Source organism: Bos taurus, chromosome 20 (assembly GCF_002263795.3).
Source record: "Bos taurus isolate L1 Dominette 01449 registration number 42190680 breed Hereford chromosome 20, ARS-UCD2.0, whole genome shotgun sequence".
NCBI classification, from domain to species: domain Eukaryota; kingdom Metazoa; phylum Chordata; class Mammalia; order Artiodactyla; family Bovidae; genus Bos; species Bos taurus.
The window spans coordinates 12,417,549-12,434,031 of NC_037347.1; the positions used below are offsets into that span (position 1 = coordinate 12,417,549).

A 16,483-nucleotide genomic window follows, 5' to 3' on the forward strand; every position below is an offset into this window, starting at 1 on the left:
CCAGCTCCAGCAGGTGCCCCTGGAGGGCAACTTCCCTCCATGCCCACAGAGTGCTCTGCCCTTCCAGTGCACCCCAGTCCCTTTCCTGGTCACTCACCCAGGCTAACTAACAAGGTGGCGTCCTCCATGAGGACAGCCTCCTGCTCCCACAAGCTTCTTTCATGGAGAGGGACTGGAAGCTTGCCGAGGGTCACTAGGAACCATTGCCCCGAGTGTCCATGTGGCCAGAGCAAGGGCACTGCACAACTGGTTCCTGTTTGCCAGAAGTGCTCTGGGCCATTCTGAGGTTGGGTGCTCAGCTATTTTTGGCAAGAATGAGTCCTATGCAAAAGGGACTTCCCCTTTTTTGCAGTGCAGAGCTACCAAATGCTGAGCAGTCAAGAGCATTTCTTATTCCCAGATTACCCTCTGAGCACCTCTCTGGCTGCCAGATTACCAAGATTGTCATAGCTTGATTCAATTTCTCAGCTCCAGACTCTAGCTAACCACACCAGGCTGGGTGGCCTCGGTCCTGAGAATGGCTCCCTGTGTCAGCTGCTTCCTGTTGGCTGTGCTGATTTCTGCCGGCTGTAAAGCCATCCCCTCCTCAGATCCGAAGTGCACTGAGGTGAGTCCAACTTCTTTGTCTTTGTCCAGATTCAACTTTCTGGAAATGTTGAGATTCAGCATGCAGTTGTATCTGAGCTTTGGCATTCCAATATCCACTGTCTTTAAAAGGGCAATGGGGTGTGTAGAACTTTTTCTTTGCTGTGAAAAAGGAGCCAAAGAGCTCTGCTGGGGAGGTGCACTCACCGATTCCTAGTAGGAAGAGGTGAGAATTGTTCTCCTCTGCACACAATTTCCCCCAAATAATCCCAGTTGGGTCATAAAAATGTCAACAGGTTCCCAGTGCAAAGAGCAGAGCTCCAAACCTGCTTCCTAGCATAAAGGGGCTGTTTGTCCAACCTCCCACCACAGGGCCACTTCCCCAAAGAGTCCTTCAGTTTCCTGGCATTCAGGATGGAGGTAAGTGAAGACCACCTGTGTCAGGCTTTAGAGAAGAGAAAGATCACTCTGAATGAACCTGGCTTTCTCCTCGAGTCAGACCCTCCACCTGTTTCACTAACCCATAGGAGTAACATTTGAGAGCAGGGCCAAATTGTACCTTCTGTTTGGACCACAGCAATGTTTATCGACCTGTGGGAAGTTCTTAGGGCTTCCCAAGTGGCTCAATGACAGAGAACCCGTCTGCCAATTCAGGAGACATAAGAGATGTGGGTTTGATTCTTGGGTTGGGAAGATCCCCTGGAGGAGGGCATGGCAACCCACTCCAGTATTCTTGCCTGGAGAAGCCCATGGACAGAGCAGCCTGCAGGCTACAGTCCATGGGTTTGCAGGAGTCGGGCATGACTGGAAGCGACTTAGCAATCACGCACGCAAAGGAAGTTCTTGGGCAGGGTGATGAGATAGAGAAAGAAAAAGGGATCATTTTCTTACCATCTTCCTCCTTTTACCTCTGATCCCATCAGGTATCCAGCCCCACATGGCCTGTCAGACAAGGGCTGTGGACAGGAAGGACCGTCAGTCTCGGTGGCTGAGTGGGCTGCTTTCCTAGTTTGGAGCTGAATGACCAAAAAAGAGGCAGGACTAGCTCAGTGGAGAAAGGCAGAGCTTAAGACCCAGGGTCAGGAGAATCAGGGAAAGTGGGGCAAGGACCTGCCAGCCAAGAGCAAGAACAGAAGCCAGGACTTTAAGAAGGCCTAGGAGCAGAAAGCAATAGGACCTTGTTAGTCTGGTGCGTGTATGATCAGAAGGTAAGTCATGTCCAACTCTTTACAACCCCATGGGCTGCCAGCCTCCTCTGTCCATGGAATTTTCCAGGAAAGAATACTGGAGTGGGTTGCCATTTCCTTCTCCAGGGGATATTCCTGACCCAGGGGTCGAACCTACGTCTCCTGCATCAGCAGGTGGATTCTTTACCCCGAGCCACCTGGGAAGCATTGTTGATCTGATATTGGGATGGAATCAGGATGCACACTCAGACCAAAAGGAAGTACAGTGCCCAGGAGAAATTATTCCATCTGCCACAATAGTGCACCAGAGACCAGATGGCTCCAACAACAGGAACCTGCTTGGGTACAACTCTGCAGGCTAGCTCCAAGATCAAGATGTCAGCAAGGTTGCCGAGGCCCCTTTCCTTGGCTTATTGACAGCCTTCTTCTCAGGCCCTGTCCTGAAAACAAGGGTTTGCTTCTGTTTTGAGTTCAGTAAACTTTTTACTGAAGTAAAATTTACATACAGAAGAGTTTACCACCCCTAAGGGCAGAGCTCAATGAGTTTTCACCAAGAGGACACATCCATGTGAGCAGCCTGCAGAACAAAAAGCAGAACCTTCTCAGCACCTAAGAAGCCCTCTCGTGTCTCCTCCAGATCACCAGCCCCTCAGACCCTCCAGTAGTCTCACTTCTATCACCAAAAAGGGATTTTGCCTCTTTTTTGAGTTTTGTATACATGAGATCAGAGTACCTGGTCTGTACCTGGCTGATTTTGCTCGGTATCAAGCATATGAGATCTATCGACGATGTTCAGCCACCATGGGCTCGTTTCCATCACTGGTATTCTGTTGCGTTACTGTTGTTTGCTGGGTCATGTCTGACTTTCTTGTGACCCCATGGACTGTAGCCCACCAGGCTCCTCTGTCCATGGGATTATCCAGGCAAGCATATTGGAGTGGGTTGCCACGCCCTCCTCCAGGGGATCTTCCCAACCCAGGGATAGAACCCATCTTCTGCATTTCCTGCATTGGCAGGCAGATTCTTTGGAAGCTCCACATTCTTATCTAGGTCTTCAGTAAATAAATGAACAAATACTTATTAGGTATATGTCAGGGAGTAGATGTATTTCATCATAGGGTACACATATATTTGGTAAATATTGCCAGTTTTCAATGTGTTGGTATCCATTTATTCTCACCAGCAGTGGATATGCGTTCTGGTTGCCCCAATGCCTTACTAACATTTGCTATTGTTTGTTTAAGAACATTAGCTATTCTGATGGATGAGTAGGGGCATTTCACTGTGCCCCTGATAATTATTTTCCTGATAATTAAATTGAGTATATTTGTGTATTTGTGTGTGTGTGTGTGTGTGTGCATGTAAGTGCCTTTTCCAGTCTTTGGCCCATTTTCTCTTAGACTGTTCACGGGTTTTTGGTTGGGGGTTTTTTTTTTTTTTTTGGTAGTGGTTCTTTATGTATTCTGGATACAGTTTCTTTATCAGATTGCAAATATCTTCTCCTACTCTGTGGCTTGCCTTTTCATTCTAAATATTTTTTTAAAAACAGAAGTCCTTAATTTTAACATAGCTTGATTTATCATTTTTCTTTTATTTATTTTAAGTGAATGTCTATTTTGTTTAAGAAATTTTTGCCAGCCCAAAGCAGTGACGATATTATCCTATATCTTCTTTTGGATGTTTTATCATTTTTTATCATTTTGTATGTATTTCTAAGTTTCACATGTAAATTTACAGTCCATCTGGAATTATTTATTATTATTTATTTTGCATGTGATGTAAAAGAGAATTTTTAAATGAATTAAAGATGAATTTTTAAATAAAGCTTTTTGTTTGAAAAAAATGTCAAACCTTGAAAAATTCTGAAATATTCTCAAAATATTATAACGAATGCCAATAAATACTCCACACAGAATCTTCCATGTTTAAATGGAATGTATGTATGGATATGTGTGTTTCGCAATAAAATGAGATCTATGACCAAGCTTTTGAAGGTTGGTAAATACGCAAACCATAGCTGGAATTCAGCCTTCTGTGATTTGGATTCAGGTGATATTTTAGATGTGTTCTTGAATCATTGCTGGTGAATATAGGGATGCCTGCTCCTTTCAGGTGACTATTTGTCACTGTACAGTCACTAAGTCATATCCAACTTTTTGCGACACCATGTACTGTAGCACACCAGGCTTCCTGTCCTTCACCATCTCCCAGAGTTTTCTCAAACTCATATCCATTGAGTCAGTGATGCCATCCAAACCATCTCATCCTCTGTCGTCCCCTTCTCCTCCTGCCCTCAATCTTTCCCAGCATCAGGGTCTTTTCCAATGAGTCAGCTCTTGGAATCAGGTGGCCAAAGTATTGGAGCTCTAGAATCAGTCCTTCCAATGAACATTCAGGGTTGATTTCCCAGATGACTATTCAGTCCCCTCAAACCCACAGTAGGAGACAATCCTTCACGTCCAGGTATGGGGGAAAGTGCTTAGTAAAGCTCTGTTTTAAGAGAACTCCAAGTTCATGATACAGGGGCTTCCCATAACTCTAGACAATGACAATGATGTTTCAATGATCCAGGGAAATGCTGACTTTTCTTGTGGGCGCTTGATGTATATTACCTCGTTAATCCTCAGAGCTGGTCTACCAAGAGAGGTTATTGTCCTCAATCCATAGCTGAGCAAAACAGGAGGCTCAGAGAACACAGCTTGGTAGTTGAGAGCTGGGATGTGAACCCAGGCAGTCTGCCTCAAGACAAACAGAAAGTGAACTTCTTTTAATCTGAGTGCCCTTTGCCTGGAGTCAGATTGACAATAGATTTTAGGGATGTGACCTCTTCAGAGTGTTTATTTGCAGAGAGTAACTGTTACTCTGGGATTTGACTCAGTCAAATTGCTGTCTCTGGATAGAGAGAAGTGATTAGCAAGGGAAGGTTGGAGTTCAGTGTCCCAGATTCCCCATGTCTGGGGGAGCTGGCTGCTGCTGCAGGTGCCAAGTGCAGAGGAGGCAGCCAAACACATGGGAATCAGTGCGTGTGTGAAACTCAGAGAATCTGAAGTCAGAAATGATCTCAGCACTTGTGAGGAGAGAAATACTGTGGGGTGGGAGGGAGTCAGAGATACAGCAGGAAGAAGCAAAATAAGATCATGATTGAAAAAATGCAAATGAGTACCTGGAGGGAAAAGGGATTGCAGACACAGATGGAGCACTTGGGCGCCCCGCTCTGTGTAATGGCACCACTCTGTGTAATGGCACCGCTCTGAGGTGGAGCTGGAGACAAAGGGATGGGCGTGGGTCCCAGTGCAAATGCCCGTGACTGGAATAGAGGTGGGCATGGGTCAGTTGTCCTGAATACCATGGGGCTTTGCCTCAGCCCTGCGTAAGTTCACATCCAGAAGGGTCCAGACTGCAGTGGAATGGCCAAAGCAGAAGAGTGAGAAACTGACCCCGGACTGAGGTCTAGCAACAAAGTCTGGGTTTATAGAAAGTGGTCACGTGGGGCTCAAAGAAACCAAAGGGGCTGCAAAAGCAGTGGTGGGTATCTGCCTAGAAAAGCAACTGAACATGTGGTCCTCACAGGTGACCCAGCCCTGAGCACAGGGGCAGTGACCACATAGCTGGGACACAGGATTTCTCTTCTACACCCCACCCTTTCAGGTTCCTTTCTAGTATCAGTCTGCTGCCCAGGAATCCTGTGCTATGCTATGGGAGCTCACTGTGAGGAAGTTTCGCTGTGAAAACTGTCAGCGAGAAAGACACAATCTCACTGATACAGTTTTACAAAAAGTGTATAACCTGAATCAAATCATGAGGAAACAAACCACAGAGAAGGAACATTCTGCAAACTACTAGCCAGAATTCTTTAAAAAATTAATCAGTGTCAGTAGAGATCATGAAAGGCTGAAGAATCTGCTCAGATTAAAGGAGACAGAAGAGATGTGGAAATGAGAGACAATGATTGAACAGAAATGTGATGTAAAAGCCATGGTGAGGAACCCAGAATAGTTTCTGAAATGCGCTTGGTTTTCAAATTTTCTTATGAGTTCTTATCATTTGCCTCATTCCTTAGGAATCAAGGGCAGATAATTCATTGCAGTTTACCTAACTAGAGATTATTGAATGTTACAACCCAGGCTCCCAGTGAGCTTCTCAGTCCTCCTGGGAAGGGTTGTGCCCTGGCTCTCGGGTTTTCACTGGGTTGAAACTGAGCTATTCCTTTCCATTTGCTAGGTCAGTGGTTCAGGAGAGCTCATACTCCCTTTCAACTTTTGGGATCACATTAACGCAGTGAAGTGCTTAGTGAAGCATACAAGAGGAGTAATTTAGTTGTCACAGAAATGTATATATTCTGGAAAAGGAGGGAATTGCCAATGCCGAGCCTTTTACTGCAGGGGCAGAACAGAGCAAGACCAACTGAGGGAAGGCCCCATTTCTCCATGTATTTACGACGTCAGTGATGCCAGAGATCAGAAAAGAAAAATGGGTCTCCTCAAAGCCAATCTGAACCTCAGAAGGTGTACATACATCTTCTCCCTGGGTCTTCTCTCTTCATGGGGACCAAGAGGGATCTCACAGCGTGTGTTTTCCCTCACCAGTTAGTCAAATATATTTTAAAGGCCAAGTGTGCATTTCAAGGGCATTCTGTGGATTTGTGGCAGTGCCTGAAGGAATTTTGGTCTATGAAACAATTACGGATGACAAGGGATTATAAATATGGCATTTTCATTGGTGACTTTGTAACATTGTCACAACATAGAAGAAAACTGGACTTCTTTGGTAGCTCAGACGGTAAAGAATCTGCCTGCAATGCAGGAGACCTGGGTTTGACCCCTGGGTCAGAAAGATCCCCTGGAGAAAGGTATGGCAACCCACTCCAGTATTCTTGCCTCAAAAATTCCATGGACAGAGGAGCCTGGTTGGCTACAGTCCATGGGGTCACAAAGAGTCGGACACGACTGAGTGACTAACACTTTCATGTAGAAGAAAACCAGTGATTTCCTGTAAATGAACATTCTCAGTTTTGCTTTAAAAAAAGGGCCTGGCTAAGCAGAAGTCGGAGAGTGAGTAAGGCAAAAAGCAATTAAAATGGCGACACCTCTAAATCAAGGCACGTCAGGGTAAAGGCAGATGTGTCCCATCTTCTGTGTGCAGTTAAGCAGACTCGTTTGCAACTAAGCATGAGGAAAGCTGCTGATGCAGATTTCAATGGGGCAGGCCATTCCCTATCTGGGGCAGTCTCAGTGGGGCCTCTGGTGAGGACACCACGTGGCCTGGAGAAAGTAGTGCCTGAAAGGTGTGAGGAAATCACATGGAGCCTGAGATGAGCTGAGAGATGGCCCGTGGTCCTGGAATGTCTATCTTCTTTGTGTCTCCAAGTTGTACTTCTCATGGAGAAGCATTTCTTTCTTTCCCTGGAGCCTCCCCATGCAATATATACCCCACCAGACCTTCAGACCTGTCCCACCACCCTTTATCCTAAGGCATCAGCCAAATAAATTTATGAGCCCATAATTCTAAGGGCCTCTAAAGAACCCCTTCACATTTTTACCTGCTTAGTCCAAGATCTGTAACTTGAGTCAGCACATCTAGCAAGCAGTAAGCAGCAGATGTGAGAACACCTGACTCTCACATTAGCATGTGGGACCCAGCATGAGGAAGTCCTCTGAATTTACGTGCAGAGCTGTGCCCTATGCTGGGTCTGGTATCAGCAGCCTGCAGTTCAGGGAGCCTAAACTGAGTCATACTTCAAGATTATAAGACCTTATGACCTAAGGTCTGTGCCATGCTGCTAGTTCTTTTCTTTTTTAAACATTAAGAAAATTTCTAAATATATACAAAAATGGTTAGTTATAGGGAACCTTGTGAATGGGCTCACTCCACATTCAGCAACCACCAACATTTTGGCTACTAATTTCCTCCATCCACTCTCTCCTTTTTTGCCAAAGTATTTCAAAGCAAATCTCCACCATCATGTCATTTTGCCTCTAAAACCTTCAAAAAGTAACTCAAAATAAGAACATCTCTCCTACATAATTACAAGGTCATTATCATTAACAAAATTTGCAGTTCTTTAATATTCTATAATGTCCTGTCCTCATTTGAAATTCCCTGACAATGTTTTCCCAAATGCCTTATTTGAATCAGAATCTAAAGAAGTGCCGGAAGTGAAGAAAGTATTACTCACTCAATTGTGTCATTTCAGCTCCATAGACTGTAGCCTGCCAGGCTCCTCAGTCCAGGGATTCTCCAGGCAAGAATACTGCAGTGGGTTGCCATTTCCTTTTCCAGGAGATCTTCCCCACCCAGGAAGATCACCCAGGAACCCACATCTCTTATGTCTCCTGCATTTGCAGGTGGATTCTTTCCCACTAGTGCCACCTGGGAAGCTCCGTACTTCAAGCTGCATCACATCACAAAGTGTGCAATATCTGGTTGTCTTCTTTTATTGACACTAGAGTTGATGTATTTGTTTCAAAATGAAGGAAAAAAAAAACATTTTTATGCATCCAAAATCAAAACTATAAAATTATGTTCAGAAAAGGCTTGTTTTTATCACCACACCTCAATCTGCTTCCTTCCCTTCCCTTAAATATAGCCAGTTTAGGGTTCACCTCCCCTGTTTCTTTTTGTAAACGTAAGAAAATGCACACGTACTTTCCCTAGGGATCATACGGTATACTACATCTTATATGCACCATATACTAACAGATGTCTACATCTTGATTTTTTTCACTTTACAATTAACCTGCATATCACTCCATTATGATTATTTATGAAGATTGTATTTAGTCCTTTTTTAGCTACACAGGGTTCCATTTTGTGAATGCACATATTTCAACTGGCCTATATGGATAGATAATCTGGTTATTGCCAACCTTTTGCTATTGTAAAAAATACCACAATGAATAATGTTATGCATAGTCATTTTGTGCTTTTCCAAGTATTTTATTTGGTGAAGATTCCTAGAAATGAGACCTCTGCCCAAAGGATAAAACCTGTTGTTTTACTAGAAAGCCAGTAAATACACTGTCTGATATTGGCTCACACTGTTCTCTTCTCAGAAAGAAGGCAACAGGACATACAACTGTGAAAATTTAGGTCTCAGAGAAATTCCTGACACTCTACCAAACACAACAGAAGTTTTGGAATTCAGCTTCAACTTCTTGCCTACAATTCAAAATACAACCTTCAGCAGGCTCATAAATCTTATCTTTTTGGATTTGACCAGGTTTGTATCTGAGTTTTTTGTGTGTGCTTGATGTTTTACTTAGGTCAAAACACAATATGCATTCAAACTGTTTCCAGGACCTTCCTTTGGGGAGCAGGACAACCTGCTTATTCTGCGTGTTTACCCCTTCCCATGAAATATTTTTACACAGGTGAAATATAATTTAAATAAGCACCAATCAGTGGGGAGGAAAGTGGCTTATTCTCAAAATAGATTGTGTCTGCAGTGCTGTTTAAGAAGGTCGAAGGAATATCAATAACACAACTGAAAATAATCTTGTACTAAATCAGATGTCACATCAGACTATATTTTAGGAGAGTTGATTATGAATGGGTGTGACATGTTAAGAAAAAAGTTAGAGGAGATATATACACCGTCTACTAACTTTTTTCATGAAAATTGGTTTTAGAGGCAGGATGAAGATTCTAAATGCTGACCCAGGGCTTCTGAGCCAGCGGGCAGAAGTGCCAGAAGAAAATAAAGGGATAGAGCAAGAGAGAAATGCAGCTGGGGTGTGTGTGTATGTGTGTAAGTTGGGGGAGGGCTCCGTATGTGGATGGAGCCTGCTACTCTTGCCCAAGTTCCATTTCTTCTACCTTGGTCCTTCAACTGAAGCTTCTGCAGAGCAGGAGCATATTCACATCCTTTGCTGCTGTTCAGTCACTAAGTTATGTCCAACTCTTTTGTGACCCCATGGACTGTAGCCCACCAGGCTCCTCTGTCCGAGGAACTTCCCAGGCAAGAATACTGGAGTGGGTTGCCATTTCCTCCTCCAGGGGATCTTCCCCACCCAGGGATCGAACCCGTGTCTCCTGACTCTTTTGCGTTGCAGGTGGATTCTTTACCACTGATCCACCAGGAAAGTCCTTTCACATCCATAAGACTATACAGTCACATCCGCATGACCACTACTGGGCGGCAGGCATGGTAAATGCTGCCATTCCACCCGCGTTAGATGGGAAAACAGAGGCTCAAGGAGATTTTGCGAGCCTGCTTAAATTCACACAGGAAGGAAACTGGGACTTTTGCTCTCCTGACTCCCAGTCCAGAATTTACTTTCTCTTTTAATATTTCTCATTCTCACATGAGAAGAGTTTGACTTTTTAAGAAGTATTAGGCCAGGAGAGCTTTCATAACTAGACGACTCTCAGTTTCCTCTTCTGCTATTTTCAAAAAGTGATAAAAATGGGACCTCATACTTTCTAAGGTCCTCCTCCCTCTGCTCCCCTCCCCACCCTGTATCTGGCTACAAATGAGGCACTGTTTTCATGACCTTACACAGTTGCTGTTTCCTTAGCTTTACCAGTTTGCTTTCTTTGCCCTTTGCTCATTCTTCTGTCTTGCTTTTCAGAGCTTCCTCTCTGGAATTCTTTTCCTTTTTAGACATTTCACTTCTTTGGTTACTGTCTGTTATCAGTCAACTTCCTCAGTTCTTTATTTTCTGAAAATATTTTTATTTCACTCTGATTCTTGCAAGATAACGTTTTCTGGCCTATGTCATCGCTCTCTGGCAACTGTCTAGGCTGACCGTAGTTTTGTTCTCAGCCCTTCAAGATTATCATTCCAGGCTCCCATTGTTGCTGCTGGGAGGTCATCTATCTGTCCAGTCATTGTTCATATGTTAAATATCTGTCTTTTCTTCTCTGGATATTCTCAATAGCTTCTCTTTGTCCTTGGAATTCTACAATATCACAGTGATGCGTTGTGTAGATTGTCAGGCTCCTTGAATCTGAGTTTGGTGTCTTTCATCAGTTTTAAAATATTCTAGCCACTATCCATTTGAACTCTGGTTTGCTCCCACTCACCCTTGTATCATCTTTGGATCTCTGATTAGACTTATATTGCATCATCTTAACTGTCTTTTATATATCTTAATATCTCTTTATTGTTTTCCAACTCATTTTTTTTAATTTTGGCTACTTCTAGTCTATTAATATCCTCTTTAGCTGTGTTTAATCTCTTGTATAAGCTATCCATTGGTTTTCTAATTTCAATTATTAACTTTTCTCATTTTAATATCATTTACTTTTTATTTTACAAATATAGGAGGTCAGTTTTAATATTTTTTCATTTATCGTACTTTTGGTTCTTACTATTTCCTTTAAGCATATCAAGCATGTTTGACATAGTGTATTTATAATGATATGATAATACATATAAGCTTTATCATCTATTCTTTAACAGATCAGATCAGATCAGTCGCTCAGTCGTGTTCGACTCTTTGCGACCCCATGAATTGCAGCACGCCAGGCCTCCCTGTCCATCACCAACTCCCGGAGTTCACTCAGACTCACGTCCATTGAGTCAGTGATGCCATCCAGCCATCTCATCCTCTGTCATCCCCTTCTCCTCCTGCCCCCAATCCCTCCCAGCATCAGAGTCTTTTCCAATGAATCAACTCTTCACATGAGGTGGCCAAAGTACTGGAGTTTCAGCTTTAGCATCATTCCTTCCAAAGAAATCCCAGGGCTGATCTCCTTCAGAATGGACTGGTTGGATCTCCTTGCAGTCCAAGGGACTCTCAAGAGTCTTCTCCAACACCACAGTTCAAAAGCATCAATTCTTCGGTGCTCAGCCTTCTTCACAGTCCAACTCTCACATCCATACATGACCACAGGAAAAACCATAGCCTTGACTAGACGAACCTTTGTTGGCAAAGTAATGTCTCTGCTTTTGAATATGCTATCTATTCTTTATACATCTTATACATATATTGCATACACACACACACATATATATGTATACTTTATCAGATATATCTGATAACTCTGGCATCTGCTGCCTTTTTAAATCTGATTCTGTAGAGCTTTTTTTTTTGGCTGACTTTGGCTAGTGTGTTTTCCTTATGTGTTTAGTTAATTTTTATTTTGAGAATTTATCATGTAGAACTTTGTATAAATCTTTCTTTAAAATGTTTCCTTGAACTAGATAATACCAATGAACTATTAATATTGGTATGTGTGACGATGGCATCATGCCTAAAGAAAATAAGCCTTTTATTTTTTTGAAATGCATACTGAAATATGTATAGACACCTAGGATTTGACTTAATTTAAGAGAGAGAAGTAGGTATAGAAGAAGAAATGACTACGGCAAAATGATGAGAACTGTGTGATACATATATATGGAAATTCACTGTATTATTCCCTTTACTTTTATGTAAAGTGGAATGGTTTTTATGTAAATCTTTTCACCTGCTCGTTACCTGAAATCACTACCATTTTGGAACTGTTTTAAGCTAAATCGTCCATTTGGGTTTCTGTGGGGAAGTCCACAGAGACAGTGTAAACTCAGGCTAGAGTTTTCATAGGTGGAAGCTGGTGGTGGTTAGAGAATCTCAGAGGATGTTTTTCTTGTTGTTCTTCCTGTTTTTCTACCCAGAAGCAAGGTCAAGATAAACATAGATCCTCAAAGTCTCCCTCGGTGAGTTTTCTTTTTTAAGTTCACCCACTGAAAGGATCCCTTGAGGGTCTTGGTAGTCTTCAGGTTTTTGAAAAGACCTCCTATTCTTAGCCCAAAGCTTTGTCTCCTGCCACTGGGCTGTGCGGCTCATTAAAATCTGGACTCTAGGCCACCAAGGATCAGCAGATATTGACAGATACGACACAGCTAGCTCCAGAATTTGGTCCTATGGTTTCAAGCTTCCTTTTGACACTGCATCTCTAAACCATTCACTTACTGACCTCCAGGGGAGCTCTGTGTGTGTCTGTGTGTGGGTGTATAGTGCAGTATTTTGAGGTATAATATCAGGATGAGTTTTCTCTGAACCTCGAGTTCCATTTTCATCATTTGAATCACAACCATTCTACAAAGCAATCATTGTTTGCTATACTTTATAGAAGAAAAAACAGAGGTTGAGAAAAGTTGTGACTTGCCCAGGATGGCATAGATAACATATTTTATATATCATGTTATACATTATGTATTTTATGACATATTTTATATTACTTGTAACAGTAAATAATAGTTTGATTTTGTCTACAAACTACTAATTGTTCCAAACACAAATCTCTGAGAATTCAACTTAAAATAGAATTTTTCTCTTTTCCTTAATTAATTCTTCTTAAACACTCTTATCTTTTTAAGGTGCCAGATTAACTGGGTACATGAAGACACTTTTCAAAGCCATCATCAACTGAACACCATTGTGTTAACTGGAAATCCCCTGATATTCATGGCAGAAACATCACTTACCGGGCCCAAGTTCCTGAAGCATCTTTTCTTAACCCAAACAGGAATATCCAATCTCGAGTTTATCCCAGTGCACAACCTGGAAAATTTGGAAAGTTTGCATCTTGGAAGCAACCATATTTCCTCCATTAATCTCCCAGAAAACTTCCCAACACAGAATCTGAAAGTCCTGGATTTTCAGAATAATGCTATACACTACATCTCTAGAAAAGACACCAATTCTCTGGAACAGGCCACCAACCTAAGCCTTAACTTCAACGGCAATGACATTAAAGGCATTGAACCCGGGGCTTTCAGTTCAAAGATCTTTCAAAGTTTGAAATTTGGAGGGTCTCTCAACTTATTTATTATATTTAAAGGTCTACAGAACTCTACTCTTCAGTCTCTTTGGCTGGGGACATTTGAGGACACTGATGACCAATATCTCACTTCAGCCACATTTGAGGGACTTTGTGACATGTCTGTTGAGAGCATCAACTTACAAAAGCACCGTTTCTCTGACTTATCATCGTCCACATTTCGGTGCTTCACTCGAGTCCAGGAGTTGGATCTGACAGCAGCTCACTTGAATGGATTGCCTTCTGGGATTGAGGGTATGAACTCTCTCAAGAAATTAGTTCTCAATGCAAATAGTTTTGATCAATTGTGTCAAATCAATGCTGCCAGTTTCCCGTCCCTTAGGGACCTTTATATCAAAGGCAACATGAGGAAACTTGACCTCGGCACTAGATGTTTAGAAAAACTAGAAAATCTTCAGAAACTTGATTTAAGCCACAGTGATATCGAGGCTTCTGACTGTTGCAATCTGCAACTCAAAAACCTGCGCCATCTGCAATACTTAAACCTGAGCTACAATGAGCCCCTTGGTCTCGAGGATCAGGCGTTCAAAGAATGCCCTCAGCTAGAACTCCTGGATGTGGCATTTACCCACCTACATGTTAAGGCTCCACACAGCCCTTTTCAAAACCTCCATCTCCTGCGGGTTCTGAATCTCTCTCACTGCCTCCTTGATACCAGCAATCAGCACCTCCTAGCAGGCCTGCAGGATCTCCGGCATCTGAATTTACAAGGGAATTCCTTTCAAGATGGGAGCATCTCAAAGACCAACCTACTTCAGATGGTAGGCAGCTTGGAGATTCTGATTTTATCCTCCTGTAATCTCCTCTCCATAGACCAGCAAGCATTCCACGGCCTTAGGAACGTGAACCACTTAGACTTGAGCCACAACAGCCTGACAGGAGACAGCATGGACGCTCTTAGCCATCTTAAGGGGCTCTACCTCAATATGGCCTCCAATAACATTCGCATCATCCCACCTCATCTCCTCCCTGCCTTGTCTCAGCAGAGCATCATCAATTTAAGTCACAATCCCCTGGACTGCACTTGCTCAAATATTCATTTCATAACATGGTACAAAGAAAATCTACATAAACTTGAGGACTCGGAGGAGACTACGTGTGCAAATCCCCCATCTTTAAGGGGAGTGAAACTGTCCGACGTCAAACTGCACTGTGGGATTACGGGCGTGGGCATTTTCTTTATTGTAGTATTTGTATTCTTGCTCATCCTTCTGCTCATTTTTTCAGTTAAATTTATTCTTAGGTGGAAATACCAGCACATTTAGTGCTGAAGGTTTCTGGAGAGGGAAAATAAATATGCTTAGCAAAATTGCCCTTGGTAAAGAAACTGTTGTCTGTTAGTGACCAGGTTTTTCTGACTGGTTCCTGGGATTGGGTAGGGATTCACTGTACTTTTTGGAGTCCCAGAACTGATGAGCCTCCCAGGAAGGTAAACTGACTAGGGCCAGAGGGTCAGATGCAGCTATGAGAGACACAGAGCCTTTTGCTCATGTGGAAGGTGGGTAGAAGTTGAGGGGAATCAGTGGTAGGGAAAGGCCAGGAGACTATTAGGAGGTCATCACTTCCACTCATGAGCATCCCCGGAGGCACCTCCTACCTTGACCCTCCCACATCTCTCTCTCCTGCAGCTCTGGTATTGTGCTTGGGTCTGAGTTCTCAGTAATATAGCCATTTGGGAAACAAGTTGGGGATACAGTCTCAAAGTATATCTTAAATGAAAAAGAGAAAACACAATGAATTTAAAAGAAGAGGCTGAGAAATGAATCTTACCATCAAACTGACTTCATTAATTTCTTTAATCCTTAAGTCTCCAAGGATTCTACAATGCCACCATGGTACAAATAACTCCAAGGAAAAAGAAAAAAAAGACACCCTCACCAAGATGCCCCTCCCCCAAGGTTGAGATGTTCTGCACAACGAATACCCTCATTTCAGAACCAAGGAGGCTTTTTTTTGTTGTTTTTTTTAACCTGTCTGGTGTTCTCACTCTTATTACATTACAGATCTTACAGATCCTAACTTACAGGTGAGCTGTGTATTTTTCAAAAGAAAAATACTCTTTTCATTTGAATGTCTGGTCCTTGGAAGCTTCTTTCTCATAGGAACCATGAGATAAATGGTGGTTTGGTTCCCAAGCCAGCTCTCAAAAGCCTACTCACCTGGGACAGCAACTGAGACAGCACATTTACAGTGAAAACCAGTGGAAGAAAGAAAGCACTCAGGCATCCTCGACACTGGGAACCCAACAAGCTGCCTCAGTGAGTAGTAGCTTCTGTTGAGGCTGGAGGTATTGCAAATATGGTACCAGCAAGAGAGAGTGGACAGGGCTAATGAATGCAGACAGAGAACTGGGAAGCCAACAGTGTTATACTCAGGTCTTCTTCCCAAGGCCCAAAGGGTAACACCCACGCAGGCCTCGATCTTCTGAGGTCTGCACTGGCAGAGAAGAGAGCTGAGCTCTTGTCCTCAGGTGTTGCTTTTATAAGGCCTGGATTAAGTAGAGTAACCAATTTTAGGTTAGAGATAGCAGAGTTATTAAATATTGATTGGCTATCAAAGTAAAAATTAGTTAACAGTCAATCAGAATTGATTGACCTTAGGTTGGGGGCATAATATTGGAACAGAGTAGAAACTTGGGGACCAGCTCTTCTTTATCTCTGTACGTCCAGAAAAGCAGGAAAGACAAGGGAATAGTGAAGGAAAGACATAAACATACATTGCAAATGCTTTACCAGTCTTAGGGTGTGTGTGTGTGTGTGTGTGTGTGTGTGTGTGTGTGATACTACATAGGAGCCTAAGTATTCCCAGAGTTCTTGGTTAAGGACACAGACAGTGGCCAGGAAATGGGGGGTCGGGGCAGGGTGGGGAGTGAGGCATTTGCTTTGGGTGCAAAATTTAAGGGGGAGCCAAAAAACTCAGTAATCAAGGCAAAAAAAATTCTT

General features: G+C 42.9%; 1 protein-coding gene across 3 annotated transcripts; it reads left to right on the forward strand.

The window, feature by feature from the left end:
* The first annotated feature begins 286 nt into the window (after positions 1-286).
* Positions 287-14,852, forward strand: CD180 (CD180 molecule). Of its 3 annotated transcripts, XM_059878767.1 has the most exons (4): positions 287-607; positions 8,825-8,991; positions 12,373-12,414; positions 13,078-14,852. In XM_059878767.1, the coding sequence occupies exons 1-4, from the start codon at positions 518-520 to the stop codon at positions 14,804-14,806; spliced, it is 2,028 nt and encodes a 675-aa protein (XP_059734750.1). In that variant the 5' UTR covers positions 287-517; the 3' UTR covers positions 14,807-14,852.
* Positions 14,853-16,483: the final 1,631 nt, after the last annotated feature.

Bases quoted from the DNA above. Each gene is read 5' to 3' on its own strand.
- CD180 (XM_059878767.1), top strand. From the start codon at position 518: ATGGCTCCCTGTGTCAGCTGCTTCCTGTTGGCTGTGCTGATTTCTGCC. The intron at 8,992-12,372 runs GTTTGTATCTGA...TTTTCTACCCAG, and splicing joins ATCTTTTTGGATTTGACCAG to AAGCAAGGTCAAGATAAACA. The intron at 12,415-13,077 runs GTGAGTTTTCTT...TATCTTTTTAAG, and splicing joins GATCCTCAAAGTCTCCCTCG to GTGCCAGATTAACTGGGTAC.